The sequence below is a fragment of the Martes martes genome (genome assembly GCF_963455335.1).
Source record: "Martes martes genome assembly, chromosome: 10".
Lineage (NCBI taxonomy): Eukaryota > Metazoa > Chordata > Mammalia > Carnivora > Mustelidae > Martes > Martes martes.
This window is the reverse complement of record NC_137898.1, coordinates 52,215,670-52,237,358: the sequence shown is the minus strand read 5'-3', so window position 1 is coordinate 52,237,358 and position 21,689 is coordinate 52,215,670. Positions and strand designations below refer to the sequence as shown.

The window sequence follows — 21,689 nt, the reverse complement described above, 5'->3', positions numbered from 1 at the left end:
GAGTCAAGTATCATATGATTTCACTTATTTGTGGAGCATAACAAATAACATGGAGGACATAGGGAGATGGAGAGGAGAAGGGAGTTGAGGGAAATTGGAAGGGGAGGTGAACCATGAGAGATTATGGACTCTGAAAAACAATCTGAGGGTTTTGAAGGGGTGGGGGGGTGGGAGGTTGGGGGAGCCAGGTGGTGGGTATTAAGGAGGGCATGTATTGCATGGAGCACTGGGTGTGGTGCAAAAACAATGAATTCTGTTACACTCAAAAGAAATTAAAAACAAAACAAAACAAAAATAAAAAAAATCAAAGGTTCTTAATAGACATTTCTCCAAAGATGATATACAAATGGCCAATAAACACATGAAAAGATGTACAACACAACAGTCATCAACGAAATGCAAGTTAACCCCACAATGAGATACACTGTATTACACCCACTAGCATGCAATTAAGAAAAGATAATAAAGTATTGGCAAGGATGTCAAGAAAATGGAACTCTCATACTCTGCTGGTGGGAATGTACAATAGTGTATTCACTTTGAAAAACAGCCTGGCAGTTCTTCAAGAGGGTAAACAAAGTTTCCATATGACCCAACAATTCTACTCTTAGGTATATACCCGAGAAGAATATGCTCACACAAAAACTTGTACAAAAATGTTTATAGCAGCGTTATTCATACTTATCAAAAAGTCCATCAACTGACAATAAATGGGTAAGTACAAGGTGGTATATCCATGCAATGGAATATTACTTGGCTATAAAAAGAATGAAGTACCATAAATGCTACAATATGGATGAACTTTGCGAACAATATGCTAAGTAAGAAAAAAAAGAAAGAGCCAGTCATGCAAGACCATATGTTACATGAGTCCATGAATATGAAATGTCCGGTACAGGTAAATCTATGGAGACAGAAAGTGGTTGCTTGGGCTGAGGTGGGGGGGGCGGGAAGAGTGACCGCTAATGGGTATGGAGTTCTTTGTGTGTATGTAGGATGGGTGATAAAAATGTCCTAAAATTGATTGTGGTGACAGCTGCAGAACTCAGATTATATTAAAAACCACTGACTGTACACTTTAAATAGATAAACTGCCTGGTATGTGAATTATATCTCAAAGTTTTTAAAAAAAAATTACCTAGTCTAACCACCTGAGTTCAATACCCTCACCTTCCGTAAGTGGACGTCCTGACTTTTCTGAATACCATCAAACAGGAAATTCAGTAGTGCCCCCAGGAAGCTCACGCCACCTCTGAACAGCTCTGTTTGAATAGTATTCTTTATATTGAGTTAATGAGTGAGTAATGGGAAGAAGAAAGGAAATAAAATGTAGGGTTTCCAACAGCAACACTGAATGTGATGTGGCAAGAAGTAGGGAAACGACTAATGAAAGAGCTTGTAGACTGGAATCAAAGAGGAGCCGAAAAGTGGAGGAATACTATTTTCAAAGATTAGAGAAGGAACTGAAGAGCAATGGAACAGATAGGCTAGGTGGTAAAAATAGGTTTTATATCACAGGAGAAATCTCAGCATTTTGTATTTCGTGTAATATTTCACAGAATTCACTACTGAACAATTAGTGTGCCAGTCACAGAGATTAAAGTGATAAATAAAACAGAGGCACCTGGGTGGTGCAGTCATTTAAGGGTCCAACTCTTGGTTTTGGCTCAGTCATGATCTCAGGGTCGTGGGATCGAGCCCCACCCACATCCTGCTCTGTGCCCAGCTCGAAGTCTGCTTGAGATTCTCTTTCCTTCTCCCTCTGCCTCTCCCAGTTGTGGGCACACGCTCTCTCCCCCTTCCCTAAAATAAACAAATCTTTTTTAAAAATGATAAAACAGAGCCCCTATCTTTAAATTAAAGGGTTTACAGATGAGCAATATAGTTCCAGCAACGAGGCAACTGCGCCTTAACCATCAAATCCAATAGTTCTTCCCCTCAGGTCTCATTCTTAAGACTTAACTGTAATACAAGAAAGTGATTATCACATACTACTCATTCAATAAAAATGGGATTAATCTGAATAAATCCTTGTCAAAGTCTCCTGCCTTAATCTCAATGGCACACCACACTCCTGGGCTCTTCTTTTCTAACTGACTGGTCTTCCAACCTATTCTTTCAGTCTCATGCACAGGTTCTTCTTTAATCTTCTCCCTGAGATCTTTGTCTCAACATGTTTTCAAAGATTTCATTTATTTATTTGACAGAGATTACAAGTAGGCAGAGGCAGGCAGAGAAAGAGGGGGAAGTAGGCTCCCCGCTGAGCAGAGAGCCCTGGGATCATGACCTGAGCCGAAGGCAGAGGCTTTAACCCACTGAGCCACCCAGGCGCCCCTGTCTCAACATGTTTTTTCTTCATCCTTTTTCCTTTGACGAATTCATTCATTCTCATGGATCCATTTTAAGTTCCAAAACGTACAGCTCTAGCTCTTTTTCCCCTCAAGTTTCTGTCTCTTATCTCTAAATTCCATTCATATATACATCCTTTTGTTGGACTAACATGTCAAACCTAAAAATGAAACTCATTTCATCTTCTAAATCTGCTTTCCTCCTGTGGTTTTGTGTGGTGTTTTTGGTTGGTTGGTTGGTTGGTTGGTTGGCTATTTTTTTTTTTTTAATAGAGTCATTCTCTCAGACCTTTAGGCTTAAGACCTATCCTCTGCCACCTGTGACCAAGGAAATTCTTGGGATGGTAGGCTAGGGTCAGAATGCTCAATTTGGAAGAGATTTTTTTTTTCCTGTAAAGTTAACTGCCCTCAGCAGGGAATAATTTCACCTCTTGGATCTTAGTACCACATTTCTTAGAAGTGAACCCAGAAAGTTTAGAAATTCAATGGCTATAAAACATTTGGAAATAATTTTTTTAAAAAGAAATTTTTAACTTGACAACTCAAGTGAAATATTCCAAGTGTACAAAAAAGTACAAATGATAATGGATGAGCACTTGTACACCTGCCTACCACAGAGATGTAACTGCAAGACGTGTACTCTCAGAACATCAACTTTATACTTTACTATGTTAAGTATGTATTCACACTACATGTCCTGAGTTTTAAAACTTTATATTATGAATGGACAGTAGTGACAGTTGTATAGCATTATGAACATACTGAATGTCGCTGAACTATAAACCTAATGGTTAAAATTATAAATTTATATTATGTATATTTTACATATCACAATTTTTTAAAAAGACCTTTATATTATATCATACTATACTCATTCTTCTGCAACTTCCTTTTCTGCCATTTTTCTGGGTGGGGATTAGTACGTGGCCCAGAAATGCAGCATGTTGATTTGTGCAGCTCCACAGTTCATTCACTCAAACTGTCATATAGCATCTCCTAGTATGTTCATTATTACAGTTTATTCACCTCATCCCAAGCTGATGAATATTTAGGTTGTTTTCTATTTTTCACTATTATAAATGTTCTACTTTATATCTACATTACAAAGAAGATTTGTGGCTTTTAAAAAAATTGTTTAAAAAAACAGCTCAAGAGGGGCACCTGGGAGGCTCAGTCAATGAAGCATCTGCCTTCCACTCAAGTCATGATCCTGGAATCCTGGGGTCAAGCCCTATGTCAGGCTCTCTGCTCAGCAGGGAAATCTGCTTCTACCTCTCCCTCTGCTTCTCCCCCACCCTACCCCTCCCTCTCTCTCTCTCAAATACATTTAAAAAAAAAAAAAAGACAAAAACAAAACCAACCAGCTCAAGAGATCAGAATATTAAAAGATATTAGAACATTAAAACTGCACTTTTCAAAATAGAAAACAGCTGCGTTCACTATCTGCATATGCACTTAAGTATTCTCTAAAATGGGACTTGACTAAACCCTAATTATTTATTGAACGTTTTCCCCATATTTAGGTTTATTTAATTATTAAAATTTCACCTAGCATATCATTTAAGCTTGACTACAAACTTAATGGATTTTAAAGAGTGAAGCTCTACTTTCCCTTGTTAACAACCATCCTTATTGCTAAAAACAAAAACTCTAAAACTGTTAACAAAAGAGCTATCTGAAAGCAGCATTAAGCCATCTGCAACATTTCATTCTTAAGACAAATCAATAAAGACCTGGATGTGTTTATGTTTGATTATCACAGTTTAAGAAAGATCCTTATGGGCCAATTCCTTAAGATATGTAAGCTTCTCCCTAAATACTGTGGAAATTCTTTTTTTTTTTTAATTTTATTTATTTATTTAACAGAGAGATCACAAGTAGGCAGAGGAAGGCAGAGAGAGAGGGGGGAAGCAAGCTCCCCGCAGAGCTGACAGCCCGACACAGGGCTCCATCTCAGGACCCTGAGATCATGACCTGAGCCAAAGGCAAAGGCTTAACCCACTGAGCCACCCAGGTGCCCCAATACTGAGGAAATTCTAGAGACCAAATTTAATTCAGCATTACTTAAAGTGGAGCCTGGGACCACAGCTGACTGCATCAGTCTCCTCCAGGGGCCCCTCATCTTGTTACATTCTCCTTCTACCTCAAGCTGTGCTCTGCCCACCACAGCTTTGATATTTTCTGCTAGCTTAACCAGAACTTTTCTTCCTCTTTTACCAACCTCCCTACTCCCAAATCAAGCTACATACTGTTAGATACTTGTGTGTCTAAGTTGTTTAGCACAGGGCTTAGTCCATATACCTTACGCAGGTTAATTATTACTGTTTTGTTAGGAGTCACCTTCCTAAAGCATAATTCTAGTGGGTCTTGCCATTTCTCTGATCAAAAGCTTTCAATGGTTCCCACTGAGAACAAGAGACTGTTACATAGGAGGCAGTGAAGTGAGTAAAATCAGTGCTATCTTCTCAGAGTTATTAGTTAGGATACTGGCTGGGACTCCAACTATCTAAGTGGAGGTTAAATGAACCTTTTTTTTTTTTTTAATTTTATTTATTTAAGAGAGAGAGAGAGAGAGAGAGAATGAGCAGGAGGAGGGGCAGAGGGAGAAGCAGACTCTCCCCTGAGCAGGGAGCCCAGTGCAGGCTCGATCCCAGGACTCTGGGATCATGATCTGAGCTGAAGACAGATACTTAATGGACAGATCCACCCAGATGCCCCTACATGAGCCTTTCTAGAGCTCATCTGCATCATCTGTAAAATGGATGTAACTGGGGTTGTTAACAAGGATTGTCAAGGGTTATCAGAAGGATTACAGACTAGGGGACCCTGGATGGCTGAGTCTGTTAAATGTCTGCCTTTGGCTGAGGTCCCGATCCCAGGGTCCTGAACTGAGCTGCATGTCAGGGTCTCTGCTCAGCGAGGAGCCTACTTCTCCCTCTGCCTGCCACTCTGCCTGCTAGTGTTTGTGCGTGTGTGCAAGTGCACTGCCCCTCTCTCTTTCTCTGTCAAGTAAATAAAACCTTTACCAAAAAGGATTACAGATTATATATCATATACAATGCACCCTGCATGCACAGTGGGTATTTAACAAATTCTGGTTTTGCCTTCCTGATAAACTAAATTTCTAAACAACTAAATTCTATAATCTGGTCCAAAAGTACCTCTTCATATTTCTTTTACATTACATACTCCTGATTCAGCCTAACTAGACTTCTCGCCATGCTCTGAGCCTGCCTTGTCATTTTTTACCTCTAAGCCTTTGCTTTTTGCTAACTCCAGTGGTTGTGCTTTTCTCTCCAACTCCACACGTCTAAATCTAGCTCATCTTTCAGGGCCCAGGTCAAATATTTTCCACACCCCCTACGCTTTTTCTCATGTCACTCCCATGTACTTGGAATATACCCCTTGAACCTCTTTAATTGCACTTATTAGAACTGGTCTTATTAAAAAGTTGTATTTATATGCCTTACAGCCTTTATTTGAATGGACTGAGAAACAGAAATAGATAAAATCTTCCACTAAGTACTATTTCCACCCAATTGTATTCAGTACTGACTAAAACCTATAAATCCTATTAGAGCCCCAGAAAAGATGCGTCTGACATCCAGAAGTGGAGCTGGCCTGGTACTATCAGCTAGGCCTTGGTGTTGGTATGAGCTGGCTTGGCACTCAGTTAGGTCTTGGTGTTCTCCTGTTAAATGTGAGCAATTTCAGATCAACATTAAACAAAGCCATTCTGTGACCACCATGGATCAAGACGAAAAAATCCATAATCTGCCTGAACAGAGACAAAACATGCTAAAAAATGTCAAATAGCCCCCATTCCCAGATAATGAGTGGCTGCTGCTTCATCATGAATTACAGCTTCAGCCTTTCTCTATTCTGTTCTCCCTTTAGATAACTCTATTAAGATACCCAGCCACAGAATTTGCCTCACTTCCTGATGGGACCCAGAGCAACGCCCCACATCCTTAAACCTTCTTCAAAATCACTCAACACATGCCCACATCCTATAATAAAGCTTTTCAAACAATCTTACTGCAATGTTGCATGCCTCCCTATGGTGTGCATTCTCCCTTGCTATGAGTAATAAATCCAACTTCTTTAATTATAGGCATTCTTTGTGTTCTGTGGCTGAAGGACAAACTATGAACTTCTTGAACAAAAGTCTAGTGTTTTCTCTGCACTTGGGCCCCCTACAGGGTATGCTCTGGGTCTTGCATGCTATATACTTGCTGAATTGATCTTGATGACTTATACTGGGCCTGCTGGCATTTACTGGAATCTCAAGACCCAGCAAAGTTACTCCCAGGACTAAAAATAATTTTTTACTTCATTACGCTGAGTGGCTTTTAGATTTGAGAATAGAAAATGGCAGTCAGGGTGCCTGGTAAAGGTGCTCCACACCCACCACTATGCTCCACACTTACTCCTCTAGAAGTTCCTGAACTTGAAAAAGTGACTAATTTACGTGTATTCACAGGCTCTCAAATTGTCTCCTCCCTTCTCTTACACTCTTTCAGAGCAGATACTTGAGGTTTCATTAGGAGAAAAGAAAAGGTAAGGGACAACGATAATACATTTGTCCTCAAGCACTTATATACCAAAACAAAGAGCTAATTTAAGATAACAAGAAATTATATATGTGTATGTAGTATATATGCATGTATATATACATACATGGACACATAACTATACATATATGTGTATATATTTCCACATCTTAGTTCAACACTCAGTGGGCAGAACTCACCTGAGGAAAACATGGTGACTTAAGAGCCTGAGCTATTTCAGAGAAATAGAGCCATCGGAGAGGTACTGGTAAGGAACCCTACTTATAATACTCAAAGTGAGTCATTCACTGGAAAACATGGGCAGGCAGGATCAGGAGGAGAGATGCCAGGTTGGACATTATTGTGGGAGTATGCCAGGATCCAACTATGGAGGTGGTGAGCAGGGCTCTCCTGAAGCCGACTTGAGCAAAGAAGCAGCATACAGTCATCTTGGAGGGCTTCAACTACTCTGACACCTGTCCGAAGTCTCAGTATGCTAATGTGGGAACCACTGACAAGTTCCTGACCTCGCAGGCTGATGTTTTCATGTGACACAGGTACAGAAGTTGAGAGGAGGGGAACTACTTTGGCCAAAGAAGAAATTGGTTGGTGAATGAAAAGAGAACTGTAGGAGAAAGGGACCATGCCAACTCAGTATTTGTGGCAACAAAGTAGGGGTTGTGTGGCACTAGGAAGGCAGAATTAAATTCTGAAACCCTATGACATGAGACCCTAAGAGGAAAGCTCTTAAAATGCTGCTTGGGCAGTTCAAAAATTGTCAAGCAGATAAGAGGAAAGCTCTTAAAATGTTGCTTGGGCAGTTCAAAAATTGTCAAGCAGATAAGAAAGGCAGAGGGGGAAAAAGCAGATGTATAGGTAGTTCTTCTAAAAGAACAGAGGAACAATGAACAAAAAGACACATACGTGAATGAGTGACAAGACTTGGAAGAACCACATGAGGCCAAGGTTCAAAATAAATTAAGATTTACAAAAAGGCTAGCCAAAACAAAAGGGACATTTTAGAGCAAAAAAAGGCAATTTACCTAATGATAAAACATAATGCCAAGGAAACAGAACTTCTGAACTTCTATTTTGCTTCTATATTCTCTATTAAAGGAGATACATTTTGGATTAAATGGAAGAGAATCAGCAATCCTAAAGACAAAAAGTTCCAGATGGGTGAGGAGGCCATCTTACTCTTACATCTTACAATTACTTCCACCAAGTAATTTCTACCAAGACTAGAAAACCTGCAAGAAAGGTCATTAAACTAAAAGAAAATTTTAAGCAATTATGTTGATAGAAAGAGGTAATTTTAAAGAATGGAGTAGGTGACTACTGTTTCAGTTTGCAAAAGGTCTATGGTGCACTTTTCACCTACAGAGAAGTGAGCACACTGCAGCTCTTGGACTACAATCTAAAAAGGATTCTTCAGGAGATTGTGAGGAAGATGGCAGAGTAGGAGGATCCTGAACTGAACCAGTGGATGCACGGGGAGATAACGCTCTGATCTGTGTTACTAACTCTGAAAATGACCCAAAGACTGGCGGAACAGTGCTTCCACATTTAATCCTAGAGGGAACTGAAGACAAAGGCCACATCAAAAAAGGGCAGAGGAGCAGAGCTGAGATTGGGAAACAAACCCAGGTAAGACTAACCACAAATGGAAAGCATGGAAAAGTGAGAGGATCAGACCCCACACTAGGCTTTGGAGACCCACACTAGGAAGATGAATCCCCATTAACTTTGGCTTTGGGGGAAAAAAAAAAATCAGTGGAACTTAACTTCACTTTTAAAATCAGCAGGGTTTAACTCTGGGTACTTTAAAAATTAGCTGGCTTACCTACATGGAAACCGAAGGGAGATAGGAAACTGAGTCCTTGCCCTAAAGCATAATAAATAACTTGACTTTAAACACAGCATAGAAACAACAGTTTGAAAAGTGCCTGAGGTATAAGTGAAGGAGATGTATTTACTATTCTGAGAAAATGTGCTGGAGGCGCAGGTATCTTCAGGAGACTCCCACAACAGAAGTGCTGGCAGGCGCCATTTCTCTTCCCTCCCCAAGCTCAGATAGCCAGACACCTGCAAAAACTAGCACTAACACTTTCCACCTATTCTGCTAGCAACATGTGTGCAGCCCCACCTTCCCTTGCACGGCCTTGGCAGGCATCTCTCCAGAGCGGTTCCAGCCCCACCATACCTGCAAACAACCCCAGCAAGGACCAGTGCCACTCCACAGTGAATTCTGCGCTGGGGAGAGTGAAAGCTAACCCCACACACCGGTGCCCCTGCAATTCCAGCAAGCCAAGCCTTTTCACTGACACAAAAGGAGAAGCCCCTGCCTTCTGGCGTGTCTGCAACTGTGACAAAGAGACCAAGCGCAGAAATAGAGACTGACTGTGAACCCCGCTCACCTATGTTCCAAAACAAAGTGAACAGCACAAAATGGACAGAACCAAGATGAGCAGTAATCAAAAAGAAAAAAGGGGGGGGGGGAAGCAGCTTAGGATTCTAATATACCAGAAGGTCAGCAAGTAAAATGCCAAAAACCTAAAGCAATCCTCAGGTTGCATTAAAAGAAGTACAGAGTTTTTAAAAGCAGAGTGGGGAAAGGCAACAGGTTTGCTCCTCCATAAGTTAATAGGTTTCCACTTGCTATTATTTGCCTAGAGGGCTCTGTTGAGATACTTGGAAATACATCACATGAAGAATGGATGAACTCCTACACATGTCAACATAGGAAAAAAGACTGAAGAAGAAGACATGATGCTAGTCTTCAAATTCCTGAACTCACCATCTTTCCCTTTTATTTATTTTCTTCCATTCCTACTTTGGTGAAGGGCATCACCATCTGTCTATTCACCTAAGCCAATAACCTGAGATTAATCCAAAATGGCTCCCTCCCTCTCATCTTCAATTCTACTTAAAAATGGCTCTTGAGGGGCACCTGGGTGGCTCATTCGGTTAAACGTCACAATCTTGATTATGGCTCAGGTCATGATCTCAGAGTCGTGAGATCGAGCCCCAAGTTAGGCCTTGCACTTAGCATGGGGTCTGCTTGAGACTGTCTCTCTCTTCCTGCCCCTGCCCCCCCACTCATGCGCACACATGCACATGCACTCTCTCCCAAATAAATCTTTAAAAATGGCTCTTAAAAGGAACTGAAATTTCTGACATTAAATAAATTTTAACTCATAAAACATAAAAATAAAAACCAGAGAGGGGGTGCCTGGGTGGCTCAGTGGGTTAAGCCTCTGCCTTCAGCTCGGGTCATGATACCAGAGTCCCGGGATCGAGCCCCGCGTCGGGCTCTATGCTTCTCTCTCTCTCTCTCTCTCTCTCTCTCGGCCTGCCTCTCTGCCTACTTGTGATCTCTGCCTGTCAAATAAATAAATAAAATCTTAAAAAAAACAAAAAGAGAGACATAAAAAATAAAAATAAAAAGAGCTCTTAAAATTGTTCTCCCTCTTACCCAATGGTGACAGCCTCCCCTGCTCTACTTCCTCATTCCTCCAGTACCTTATATCCCTTTGGGAATCTCTCTCAACTTCAGAGTGGTTAATCAGTAGTTAATCAGCATATTCTTTCTACCCCAAGCACCGCAAGTAACTTAAGTCACTAAAATGTATGGATAGGTTAGCAAAAACTACTTAGATAAGAGTAAGGTGGGAGTGAAGGAAGAGTTTAAAAGAAAAGACATGCTGCTTGTCTGGACAATGGAAGGTGAGAGGTGATGTATGGTGCTGCTGCAACCACTGTTGCTATCCTGAGAGAGCAGGCAGAGGACAGAGCCAACTTGAGAAGGAACTTAGAAGTGAAATGCACATAGAAGATTAGAGCTGGAGCCCTGATGAGACTGTGAATCTCTAGATCAAACAACACTAAAGGCCAGTTCTAACACATGCGTTTTTCACTGACACAAGCAATAAAGCCCCTTTTTGTCTTAAGACAGTTAAAGTTGAATTTTCTGTCATTTGTCATGAGGATCCTAACTCATGAGCTCAACAGCACTGACTTAATGATACTCATGCGATCTCAACTGGAGTACTGCGACCATCTTCTCCTTAAAGAAATCCTCACAATGCAGCTCCTAGAGCGCTGCCAGGATGTCCTTTCTAAAACCAGACTGGAGGTTTCTCTTCTACTTACAAACTTAAAATGGCCTCTTCCACCTTTGAAATAAATCCAAACCCCTTAAGTACGACAGAAAAAAAAAAGTCCTCACAGTTTGGTCCCTGCTGACATCTCTGGTCTCATCTCTCATCAAAATGAAAAACTTTTCTTCTCCAAAGGACACCAGCAAGAAAGCGAAAACAACCCACTGAATGGGAGAAAATATTTGTAAATTATAGATCTAATAGATTTTTATCTAAAAAGCTCTTAAAACTCAACAATAAAAATAACCCAATTTAAAAATGGGCACAGGATCTGAATAAGGCATTTCTCCAAAGATGATATACAAATAGCCAATATACACACAAAAAGATGCTCAATGTCAAAGGTCATCAGGAAAATGCAAATAAAAGCACAATGATATATCATTTCACACCGACTAGAATGCCTATGATCAAAAAAGACAGACAATAAGTGTTGGCAAGATGTGGAGAAACTAGAATACTTCCCCCTTGCTGGCAGAAATGTTAAATGGTGCAGCCACTACGGCAAACAATCTAGCAGTTCCTCAAAAGATTAAAAGCAGAGTAATCATATGACCCAGAAATGTCACTCTTCATTCCAGCCACAGTAAAATCCTCATATTTCCCAAATGTATATCCCTAAGAAAAATAAAAACATGTCTAAGTTTGTATTCAAATGTTAATAGCAGCATTATCTATAATGAAAAATATAAACAACATGGGGTGCCTGGGTGGCTCAGTTGGTTAAGCTGCTGCCTTCAGCTCAGGTCATGATCTCAGGGTCCCAGGATCAAAGCCCACATCGGGCTCCTTGCTGAGCGGGGAGCCTGCTTATCCCCTACCTGCCATTCCCCCTGCTTGTGCTTGCTCTCTCCCCCTCTTTCTGTCAAATAAATAAATAAAAATCTTTATATATATATATATATATATATATATATATATATATACACACACACACACACACACACAACCCAAATGCCCATCAGCAAAGTAATGGATAAATAAAATGTGGTATAGCCACACAATGGAATATTATTTAGCCATTTAAAAGTGATGAAGTACTGGGATGCCTGGCTGGCACAGTCTGTTAGGTGGCCTCGGCTTAGGTCGTGAGATCAAGGCCCTGCGTCGGGCTCCGCACGCAAAGTGAAGTCTGCTTGGGTTTCTCTCTCCTTCTCCCTCTGCCCCTCCCCCTCACTCTCTCTAAAATAAACCTTAAAAAAATAATGCAGTATGTATACATGCTATAACATGGATGAACCTTAAAAACATGCTGAGCAAAAGAAGCTAGTCACAAAAGATCACATATTGTAGAATTCCATTTATATGAAATTTCAAGAACAGGAAAATTTATACTGATAGAAAGTAGATTAGTAGTTAACTAGGGCTGAAGGGGGGGTGGGGTGTGTTGGAGGGTGATGGCTAAAGAATGGGGGGATTTTAGCGGGGGGTGGGGTGGGGTAGAAAAATGTTCAAACACTGATTGTGGTGATGGTTGCACAACTCTGAATACAACAAACCCCACTGAACTGTACACTTTAAATGGGTGAACTGTATGTGAATTATATCTTAAGAAAGCTGTTGGGGGGGGGAAGGACTCTCCTGCTCTAGGACACCAGTAAAACTGACCATTCTAACCATGACTCCTCACTGTTCCATGCAAGGACTTTGAGTACATGCAACTGACACTTACGCACTTATTTTTTGTCTTTTTTCCTCTACTAAACTGTAATCCTCAAGAAGAGATTTGGCTCATTTTTCTTAGAATCCATGGTTATCTGTATACTGTGTATACACTATGTGCAAGAGTACATCATAAGTATTTACTAAAAGACTGTCTTAAGGGCTGTCATGTGGAAAAGGGACTGTACTTGTTTTACATATTCCAATAGGAAGAAAAGTTTCAAGAGTTTTCAAATAATTGGGGTTGTTTCTTTCCCTAAAACAAGGGTTTCAGGGTTCTGAATTCTCAGACTTGATACTCAAATTCTGAATATATGTGTAAGTAGTATGTGAATTTTTTTTAAGGGAGAAACTCTAACTTTCATCAGATTCTCAAAGGGACTTATAAACCCAAAATGGTTAGGAATCACTGTTTTTAAAATGTCAGCACACTGGGACAGGGATTTTAAGTAATTTATTTTTTATTGAAGTATAGTTGACATACTATGTTATCTTAGTTTCAAATGTACGACACAGTCCTTCTATAGCGCTATACATTATTGTGCTCACCATGAGTATAGCTACCAACTATCACAATATGATACTATGACAACACCACTGACTATACTCCCTATGTTGTACTTTCATCCACGTGACTTACTCATTTCATAACTGGAAGCCTGTATCTCCCACTCCTCTTCACCCATTTTTCCATTCCCCCACCACCCCTCCCATTTGGCAACCATCGGTTCTCTATATTTATGGGTCTATTTCTGGTTTTGTTTGTTCATTTATTTTTTAGATTCCATATATAAGTGAAATCATAGTATTTGTCTTTTTCTGACTTATTTCACTCAGCATAATACCCTCTAGGTCCATCCAAGGGCAGAGAATTTAGTTAGCAAAATTTCAGTTACTGAAATATATCATTCAGGAGAAGTATTTTTGTTTTTTTTTAAATTTTTAAATTTTTTTATAAGCATATATTATTAGCCCCAGGAGTACAGGTCTGTGAATCGCCAGGTTTACACACTTCACAGCACTCACCATAGCACATACCCTCTCCAATGTCCATAACCCCACCACCCTCTCCCTAGCCCCCTCCCCTCAGCCCCCCTCAGTTTGTTTTGTGGCATTAAGAGTCTCTTATGGTTTGTCTCAGGATAGGTTTTTCCCTAGATTATATTCTTTGGTAACTAAGGCAAAAAGAATTCACACTATTTTAGCTTCATAAACTTGAATTATTCACTTAAAAATATTTATCAACTGCCATTTTAGGCAAGTGCTAAAGAAACAGTGGTAAAGGAGACCAAGCCACTGCCCTCATGAAACTTACATTCTAGAAGGTAGACACAGAAAAAGACTAAATAAGAACATTTCATATTATTTAATAGTTCCTTCAAGAAGGAAAGTAGAACAACATGAAGGAACAAGGAAGAATGGGGGTCCAGTTATCTTAGCTAGGGTTGGCAAGGAAAGTCTCTGAGGAGGTTACATTTGAGCAGAAACTTGAGTTATGAGAAGGCAGCTGAGGGAAGAACACTCCAGGAATAAGGAGAACAGAAAGTGCAAAGATCCTAAGATGAGAACATCAAAAATCAGCTCTTGAGTTCTCAAAGGAAAGAACCGTTTAATCTCTGTACAACATTCAGAAGAGTATCTCCCACTCACACTCAATAGAAATTATTCAACATAATTCAGCATAATGGAATTCAATTCAGTAAGATACTGTTTTAGAAAAATCTTTATTGCTCAAGATCATCATGAATTAATCTTCAAGGCAGACATGGCAGTATCATTAGACAAAATTAGTAAAACCTCTGAGATTTTGTAATAAGGCAGAAAGAAAAAAAACGTGATTTTTTAGAAGTCTCTTCCAGGTAGATAGTTTTTACAAGTATAAAGTTTATCAAGCACATTCTCTCAAAAGAATTCTCGGTTCAATCTGTCCTCTACCCCTAGAGCATAGTGCTTTGCATCTGCAGTATTTCTATGATGTGCAAAAGAGTGGAACGACGGTCAGTGTGCACAGATTACAGGGAAGTGGACTTCAGTTCAAAAGGAGCTGTCCAGTCATCGAAAGGCTGAACATTAGTGGAAGTGTTTAGAGACTAAAACCATCCTCAAGGGTATTACAGAGATAACCTACAGGAGAAAGTTCCCAGTAGAACTTCAGGGGCTACAGAAAATTGTTGTAGTTCCTTCTCTCAGCCTGGACATCCATCCCTTTACACCTGTTATGTAAAAGCCCCTGAACGCGACCAAAAAGGTGTATTTGTAAACACCACCTACACCATACCAATAACAAAAAATGAGCAAACACTTGAGGGGAATGTAGGAATTCTTTCGTCTCAGTAACTGAAGTTCGAATTAAAATCTTCAAATTGTATTTAAAAAGGCACAAAGACAGCCTGAAGCGGCGCGCTGGAAGTACACAATGACTTCGGATTAACAACAGCAATGTCAGTTGACTTTACTTCTTACAAAAGCACGACACAAGACACAAAGCACACGGAAACCCGAGACGGGAGTCCAAGCGGGAGCCCTCCGAACTCAGAGCACTTGGACAGATGAGACAGCTGAGTGAAGCCACTGAGGGAGGGGAAGGGGGAAGGACTGCGAACAACCGGGGAGCGAGAGGCCACCTGGAGGGTGCCAGGCACCCACGCCTGCATCCCCAGCCCTTCCTGCTGCAGAAGGTCGGGAGGGACCAGGCGCCCCATGGAGCCCGCCGCTGTCCGCTGACACTAAGGGGACCGCAGGGCTTGGCACCTCCCAAACACCGCCCGGTCCGCCCTCTCTAGCCCGTTCGGAGGAGACCTCGAGCTCCCCCTCCCTGGAGCAGCGTTCTCCGTACACTCAGAGGGAGCTAGCCTCCACTTACCTTCCGGCACCGGCGGCGGCTCCTGCCGCTTTCCGCGGGATAGGAAGGCCTTGGGCAGCAGCAGCGACACGGCCAGGACGAGCCCCGAAGCCAGGGCCACCCTCTGCACGGTGGAGTACGCCATGGCCGCCGCCCTCGCCAGAGGTGCAGACGCCAGCCGGAACCGGAACCGGAACCGCAGCGTCGGCGGCCTCCTCCGACCGAACCGCGAGCTGCGCGGACGGCGACGCGCGAGGGACAAGTGCGCCAATCCCCCGCACGGCCCTCCCCCATCTCCGTACTCACACCTGCACCCTCGGGTCTGGGTCAGCTGGAAACCCATCTTTCTCCGCACCCCGCGGTCCCATCTCCCCCTGCCCGGGGGCTGGCGGTCGTGCCCTTCCTTCTCCATATCCCGCTGGCCGCCCTGCTCGCAGCCAGCCCCGACCACGCCGCCGAGCCCCTTACCGCAAACAGCGCCCTCCGCTCGCAGCCAGCCTCCGTCCGCAGTCAAACGGGAAAATGCTAAAGCGCACGCCTAATGATCTCGCTCCACCGTGTAGCTCCTTTCACAAACACCTCTTGATCCCCCGCACAACCCTCAGATTTCTTTCTGGGACCGCCAGACCCTGAATGATCTGGTCTGAACAGTGCTGCATCCAAACGACCTCATTTGCTCTTTCCCCAGCATATTCCTTGCTTTCAGGGAAGCTTGGCTTGTTGTCCTGTTGCCTCTGCCTGAAAAATTCCTAACACCATCCCCGCTGGTGAGAAACTTCTCTGAAGAACAAATGAAAAATACTACCCTCGTGAGACTTCTCCAGTCAGCCCTCTCCTTCCTCTGTATTCCCAGTCCTTCCTTCGTGTCTTTATTCATTTGTTTTATAAACATTAAATAATAAACATTTAGTTCCTACAATGTACCAAATCCAGAAATGGCACTATAGGGTCTGATGAATAAGATGGGATTCCTTACGGGGGAGATAGGTACCTAACCAAGAAATGCAGGAAATAGTCTCAGCTCCGGAACAGTCAGCTCAACTGGAAGGACAGGGACAAGAAAAGCTCCTGAAAGTAGGTGAAATTTGAGTTTTTGGAGAATAAGTCACCAGACAGACAGGTGGGAGGAGTTAGAGTACAAAGGATACGAAGAAAGCAAGTTCATGAAAGCCTGTGTGCCTTCCAAAGATTCCTAGTGATTCATTTTGGCTGGGCCATAGGGCTGGTGACAGGACATAAAGTAATAAGGCTACAAATATAAGCAGGAGCAAGATTGTGAGAAGCCTGGATAAAACTTCCAGTTCAACATGGCGGATGGAACACACCCATTTATCTTTCCTCCTCCAGACACCTCACAAAAATGAAAATAAAGAGGTAAAGGGTATCCACTACAAGACTAAGGAAAATGAGTGAAAATATGACAACAGGCAAAAAAAAAAAAAAAAAAAAGAAACAACAACAAAAAAAAACACCCAAAACCAAAAAAAAAAAAAAAAAAACACCAACATTTTGTAAGATGCAACATTATCCAATAGAAATACAATGATAGTCACATATGTAAGTTAAAATTTTCTAGCAGCCTCATTAAAAAAGCAAATGTGCCGGCGGTGGGGGTGGGGGAGGAGGTCCCTGGGTGGCCAGTTGCTAAGCGTTTGCCTTCCCCTCTAGGTCATGATCTCATGGTCCTGGGATTGAGCCCCACATGGAGCTCCCTGCTTGGTGGGAAGCTGGTTTCTCTCTCTTCCAATTCCCCTACTTGTGTTCCCTCTCTCACTGTGTCTCTTTCTGTCAAATACATAAAATCTTTTTAAAAAATTAAAAAGCGAGGGGCGCCTGGGTGGCTCAGTGGGTTAAAGCCTCTGCCTTCAGCTCAGGTCGTGATCCCAGGGTCCTAGTATTGAGCCCCGCATCCGGCTCTCTGCTCAGCAGGGAGCCTGCTTCCCTCTCTCTCTCTCTGCCTGCCTCTCTGCCTACTTGTGATCTCTGTCAAGTAAATAAATATAAATCTTAAAAAAAAAAAAGCAAAAGGGTGAAATTCATTTAATGCATTTTATTTAACCCAATATACCCCAAATATTCTTTCAACGTGTATAGCACTCCTAACTCACATTTCAATGGCTTAATAGCCATGTGACTAGTGGCTACCATATTGGGCAGTGCAGGTGTAAAACATAAAAACTGAAGTACCTACTGAGGGAAAACTCCTAGAAGGCAAACTATTTTGCCCCTCAGAACCTAGGAGGGCTTAAGAATTGGAGGCACTGAGTTTCTTTAAAGGCAGAGATGTGGCTTGGGCTGGATAAGGGATTAGTTGAAAGTCTGGTTAAGAAGCAGGTGAGATCCTCCGAATCTCGTTCCTCAATTATTGGCGCTGGATTTGCCCCTACCAGCTTTATTCAGGCATCATCACTGTTGATCCCATCAACATCACTAAAAGTTATTGAGTACTTACTGTATTCCTTATATTTTACATAACAATTGATTCTAACAATTTTATGAAGTAAGCAATATAATATACCCATTTTACAGAGAAAAAAAAACAAGAAACAGAAAGCTTATGTAGCTCCCCAACAACTACACAGTACCACCTGAAAGCTATTATTCGAACCCAGGCATGCTTACTCCAGGACTTAACCTCAACCAACAGTTTTACTCTCTGGAACCAGGGGAGCTCTGTACTCATGGACAACAGGTGCAATCTTGGGAGGTGGTACCTTATGGGATATGGCTTCTAGGAGGTGCAGAGAAAATGGTGATGACCTGCCCCCAACATTCTAGCTTGGGTGACTAGATAGGCATTGATTTCATATAACAGCATTTTGAGAACAGAAGAAGCATGTTTGTGAGATAAGGAATTCAGATTTTGACTAGTTGTATTTGAGTTCCATGGGATATCCAGGTACTGCTCTCCAGTTGGATACATGGGTCTCAAACTCACAAGGAATGTTTGGGCTAGGAACAAATATGGAAGCAAATGGCGCTTCAATAGTAAGTGAAGTCTGGGAGAAGATAACATCAGCAAGAGTGCTCATGTAGAGTGATGAGAGGCCACAGTAGGAAACCTAGATTACACCATTATGATAAACTTCCCAAGTGTGAGGACAGAAATGGGGTGAAAAAGACAGTGATCCAGGTGTTAAAATCTCGAAAAAGGAGTAACTGGGCAGTTAGAAGGTGACAAAAACAGAAGGTATAATGATCGGCCAGAAGACATACTTTTTAAAAAAGATTCTATTTACTTATTTGACAGACCACAAGTAGGCACAGAGGTAGGTGGAGGGGGGCGGAAAAGCAGACTCCCCGCTGAGCAGAGAGCCTGATGCGGGGCTCGGTACCAGGACCCCAAGATCGTGACCTCAGCCAAAGGCAAAGGCTTAACCCACTGAGCCAGCCAGGCACCCCCAGAAGACACATTCTTGTAAGCAGTGGTGGTTCTCGTGTTTGTTGGTTTTGAGAATGATTGTAGCTTCTAAGTCCTTTACGTACAGATGTGCACTGATGATACAAAACTCTGAATAAATGCCTGACCCTAATCATTACGTGCTTAATCTCATTGTATTTTTTATCATTCTACACTCAAACAAACCTTTTTTCCTCTTGCCTGCCCTCCCACTACCATGGAACTTGTAAATTGCTCCCTAGAAACTTTCTCCCTCATTCCTGGCGTTCTTATCCCTATGCTAGTTGCCTTCCCGACATTTCTGATTTACCTTTATTCCACTTATCTTGACATCCAATTTCAGCCCAGAAACAAACTGCTCCTGGATCACAAGACCCAGGCGAGAAAACCTACCTTTCTCTCTGGTGTGCAGTAGGAAGCAGAGAAGGGCTCTTCTAGCCTTAAACCCCCAAAGAAGGGGAAGACCTCCGTCTCCTTCTCCTTAGAATCTATTTCTACTCTGTCTTTTAATGACCAGCAGGGCTCCCTGATTTGAGGCTCGTGAAGGCCTACAGCTGGAGCCACTTTTGCGGCTGCTGCCAATGATTTCCTTCCCTCCACCCCTTTCACAGTTGACCTTGCCTAATATAGAAGGCCCAGATAAATCTGAATCCCTTCCACAAAGCTCTCCTGGATGCTCCAGCTCATGTTAACTCTTCTTTTATTAAATTGGCGTGGACACTGTTTATCATGGGTTTGTTGTGTCTTTTCACCTGGGCAGGAACCCCAGGAGGATAGGGTTATGTCTTCTTTCCATGACATGATCAAGCACAGAACTGGCTCACAGTAGGTTCTTACTGAAGTATGAGGCTGCTTGTTTCACACACACACACACACACACACACACTGATTTTGTCACAGCTCCAAGCAACTATCCATCCTTCTAGGAATCAACAGTAAGAGTTTCCTTGAAGAGTCACCTCAAAAGATATATAAACTATCAGTTATAAAATAAGTAAGTCCTGGGAATGTCATGTACAGCGTGGTGACTATAGTTAGTAATAATGTATTGTATACTTGAAAGTTGCAAAGAGAGATCTTAAAAGTTCTCATTATAAGAAAAAAAACTGTAACTATGTGTAGTGATAGATGTTAGCTAGACTTATTTTGGTCAGCATTTCACAGTATATGCAAATATTAAATCATGTTGTACAGGGCGCCTGGGTGGCTCAGTGGGTTAAGCCTCTGCCTTTGGCTCAGGTCATGATCTCAGGGTCCTGGGATTGAGTTCCTCATCGGGTTCTCTGCTCAGCAAGGAGCCTGCTTCCCCCCGCTCCCTCCACCTTCCTCTCTGCCTACTTGTGATCTCTCTCTCTGTCAAATAAACAAATAAAATATATTTTTTTAAAAAATCATGTTGTACATTTGAAACTAATACATTCTTCTTTAAAGCTAATATGTTCTATGTCGATTTCAATATCCAATGTACTTATATTTCAATTAAAAAAGACTTGGTTGGGGCGCCTGGGTGGCTCAGTCATTAAGCGGCTGGCTTTTGCGTGGGTCATAATCCCAGGGTCCTGGGATTGAGCCTCACATTGGGCTCCCTGCTCAGCAGGAAGCCTGCTTCTCCCTCTCCCACTCCCCCTGCTTGTGTTCCCTCTCTCGCGGTGTCTCTCTCTGTCAAATAAATAAATAAAATCTTAAAAAAAAAAAAGACTTGGTTAAAGAAAAGGGTCATCCCAAAGAGTCCCATTTCAAAAGTCACTGATTTTGCCCACCATAGTTCACTCTACCTCATCCACTAAATTTGTCCCCTAGTGACCATGATGGTTAATTTTATGTGTCATATTGGCTGGGCCAGTGCCCAGATATGTGGTCATACATTATTCTGGATGAGGGTGCTTTTCTTCTGTGAGAGTGCTTTTTTTTTAATGAGATTAATTTAAATCTGTGGAATTTGAGTAAAGCTGATTGCCCACCACAATGTGGGTGAGCCTCACCCAATCAGTTGAAATTCTAACAGAACAAAAGTCTGATCTCTCCTGAGTAAGAGACAATTCTGCAGCAGGAGGTCTTCAGACTTAAACTGCATAATTGGCTCTTCCTGGATCTCCAGTCTGTCAGCCCATCCTGAAGATTTTGGACTTGCTCAACTTCAATAATCACATCAGCCAATTCCTGAAGATAAATCTCTCCCTTTCGCTCTCTCTCTCTTTCTTACTCTCCCATCATCCCCATCCCCCATCCTGATCACACACACACATCCAATTGCTTCTTTCTCTGGAGAACTCAAATAGACTTTGACTATTTCCAAAAATGTAATTCTCCCTGTGATGGGAGGCTTTTCCATTCCAGAGGAGATTCCAAAGATGCACCTTGGTCTCTGAAAACAGTTTTGAAGCAGGGCCCAGAGGAACTACAGTAAAGTCATGGACCCTTAATATGGACAGGAAATTGGGGTGGTCCACAGGGAACTGTGACCCAAATATCCAGAACACTGAGCAGAAGGGAGCAAGGCCTGTATCTCTAAAGCCCAGAATGAAGAAGCCAAAGAAGGAAGCAGGAGATAGGGTAGGATGCACACAGAGGGTGTATTGAACCCAGGCCTTGAGAGAAGGGTAGAATTTCCATCTGGGATGAAGGAAAGGTAATAAATATCTGTTAACTATGGATGTCCAAAATCTTTGGAATCCCCTCTCTTTGATGTTATCCCCATCAAGAGACTCACATTGCCCATGTAAA

General features: G+C 42.0%; 1 protein-coding gene across 3 annotated transcripts in view; it reads right to left on the bottom strand.

Annotated features, from left to right (window-relative positions):
• RIC3 (RIC3 acetylcholine receptor chaperone) overlaps positions 1-15,728 on the bottom strand; it is a 77,417-nt gene extending 61,689 nt beyond the window's left edge. For all 3 annotated transcript variants that reach the window (XM_080814902.1, XM_080814903.1, XM_080814905.1), the window contains exon 1: positions 15,587-15,728. In XM_080814902.1, coding sequence (XP_080671028.1) covers positions 15,587-15,710 — 124 coding nt within the window. In that variant the 5' untranslated portion in view covers positions 15,711-15,728. The remainder of the gene's footprint in view (positions 1-15,586) is intronic.
• Between the last annotated feature and the right edge of the window lie 5,961 nt (positions 15,729-21,689).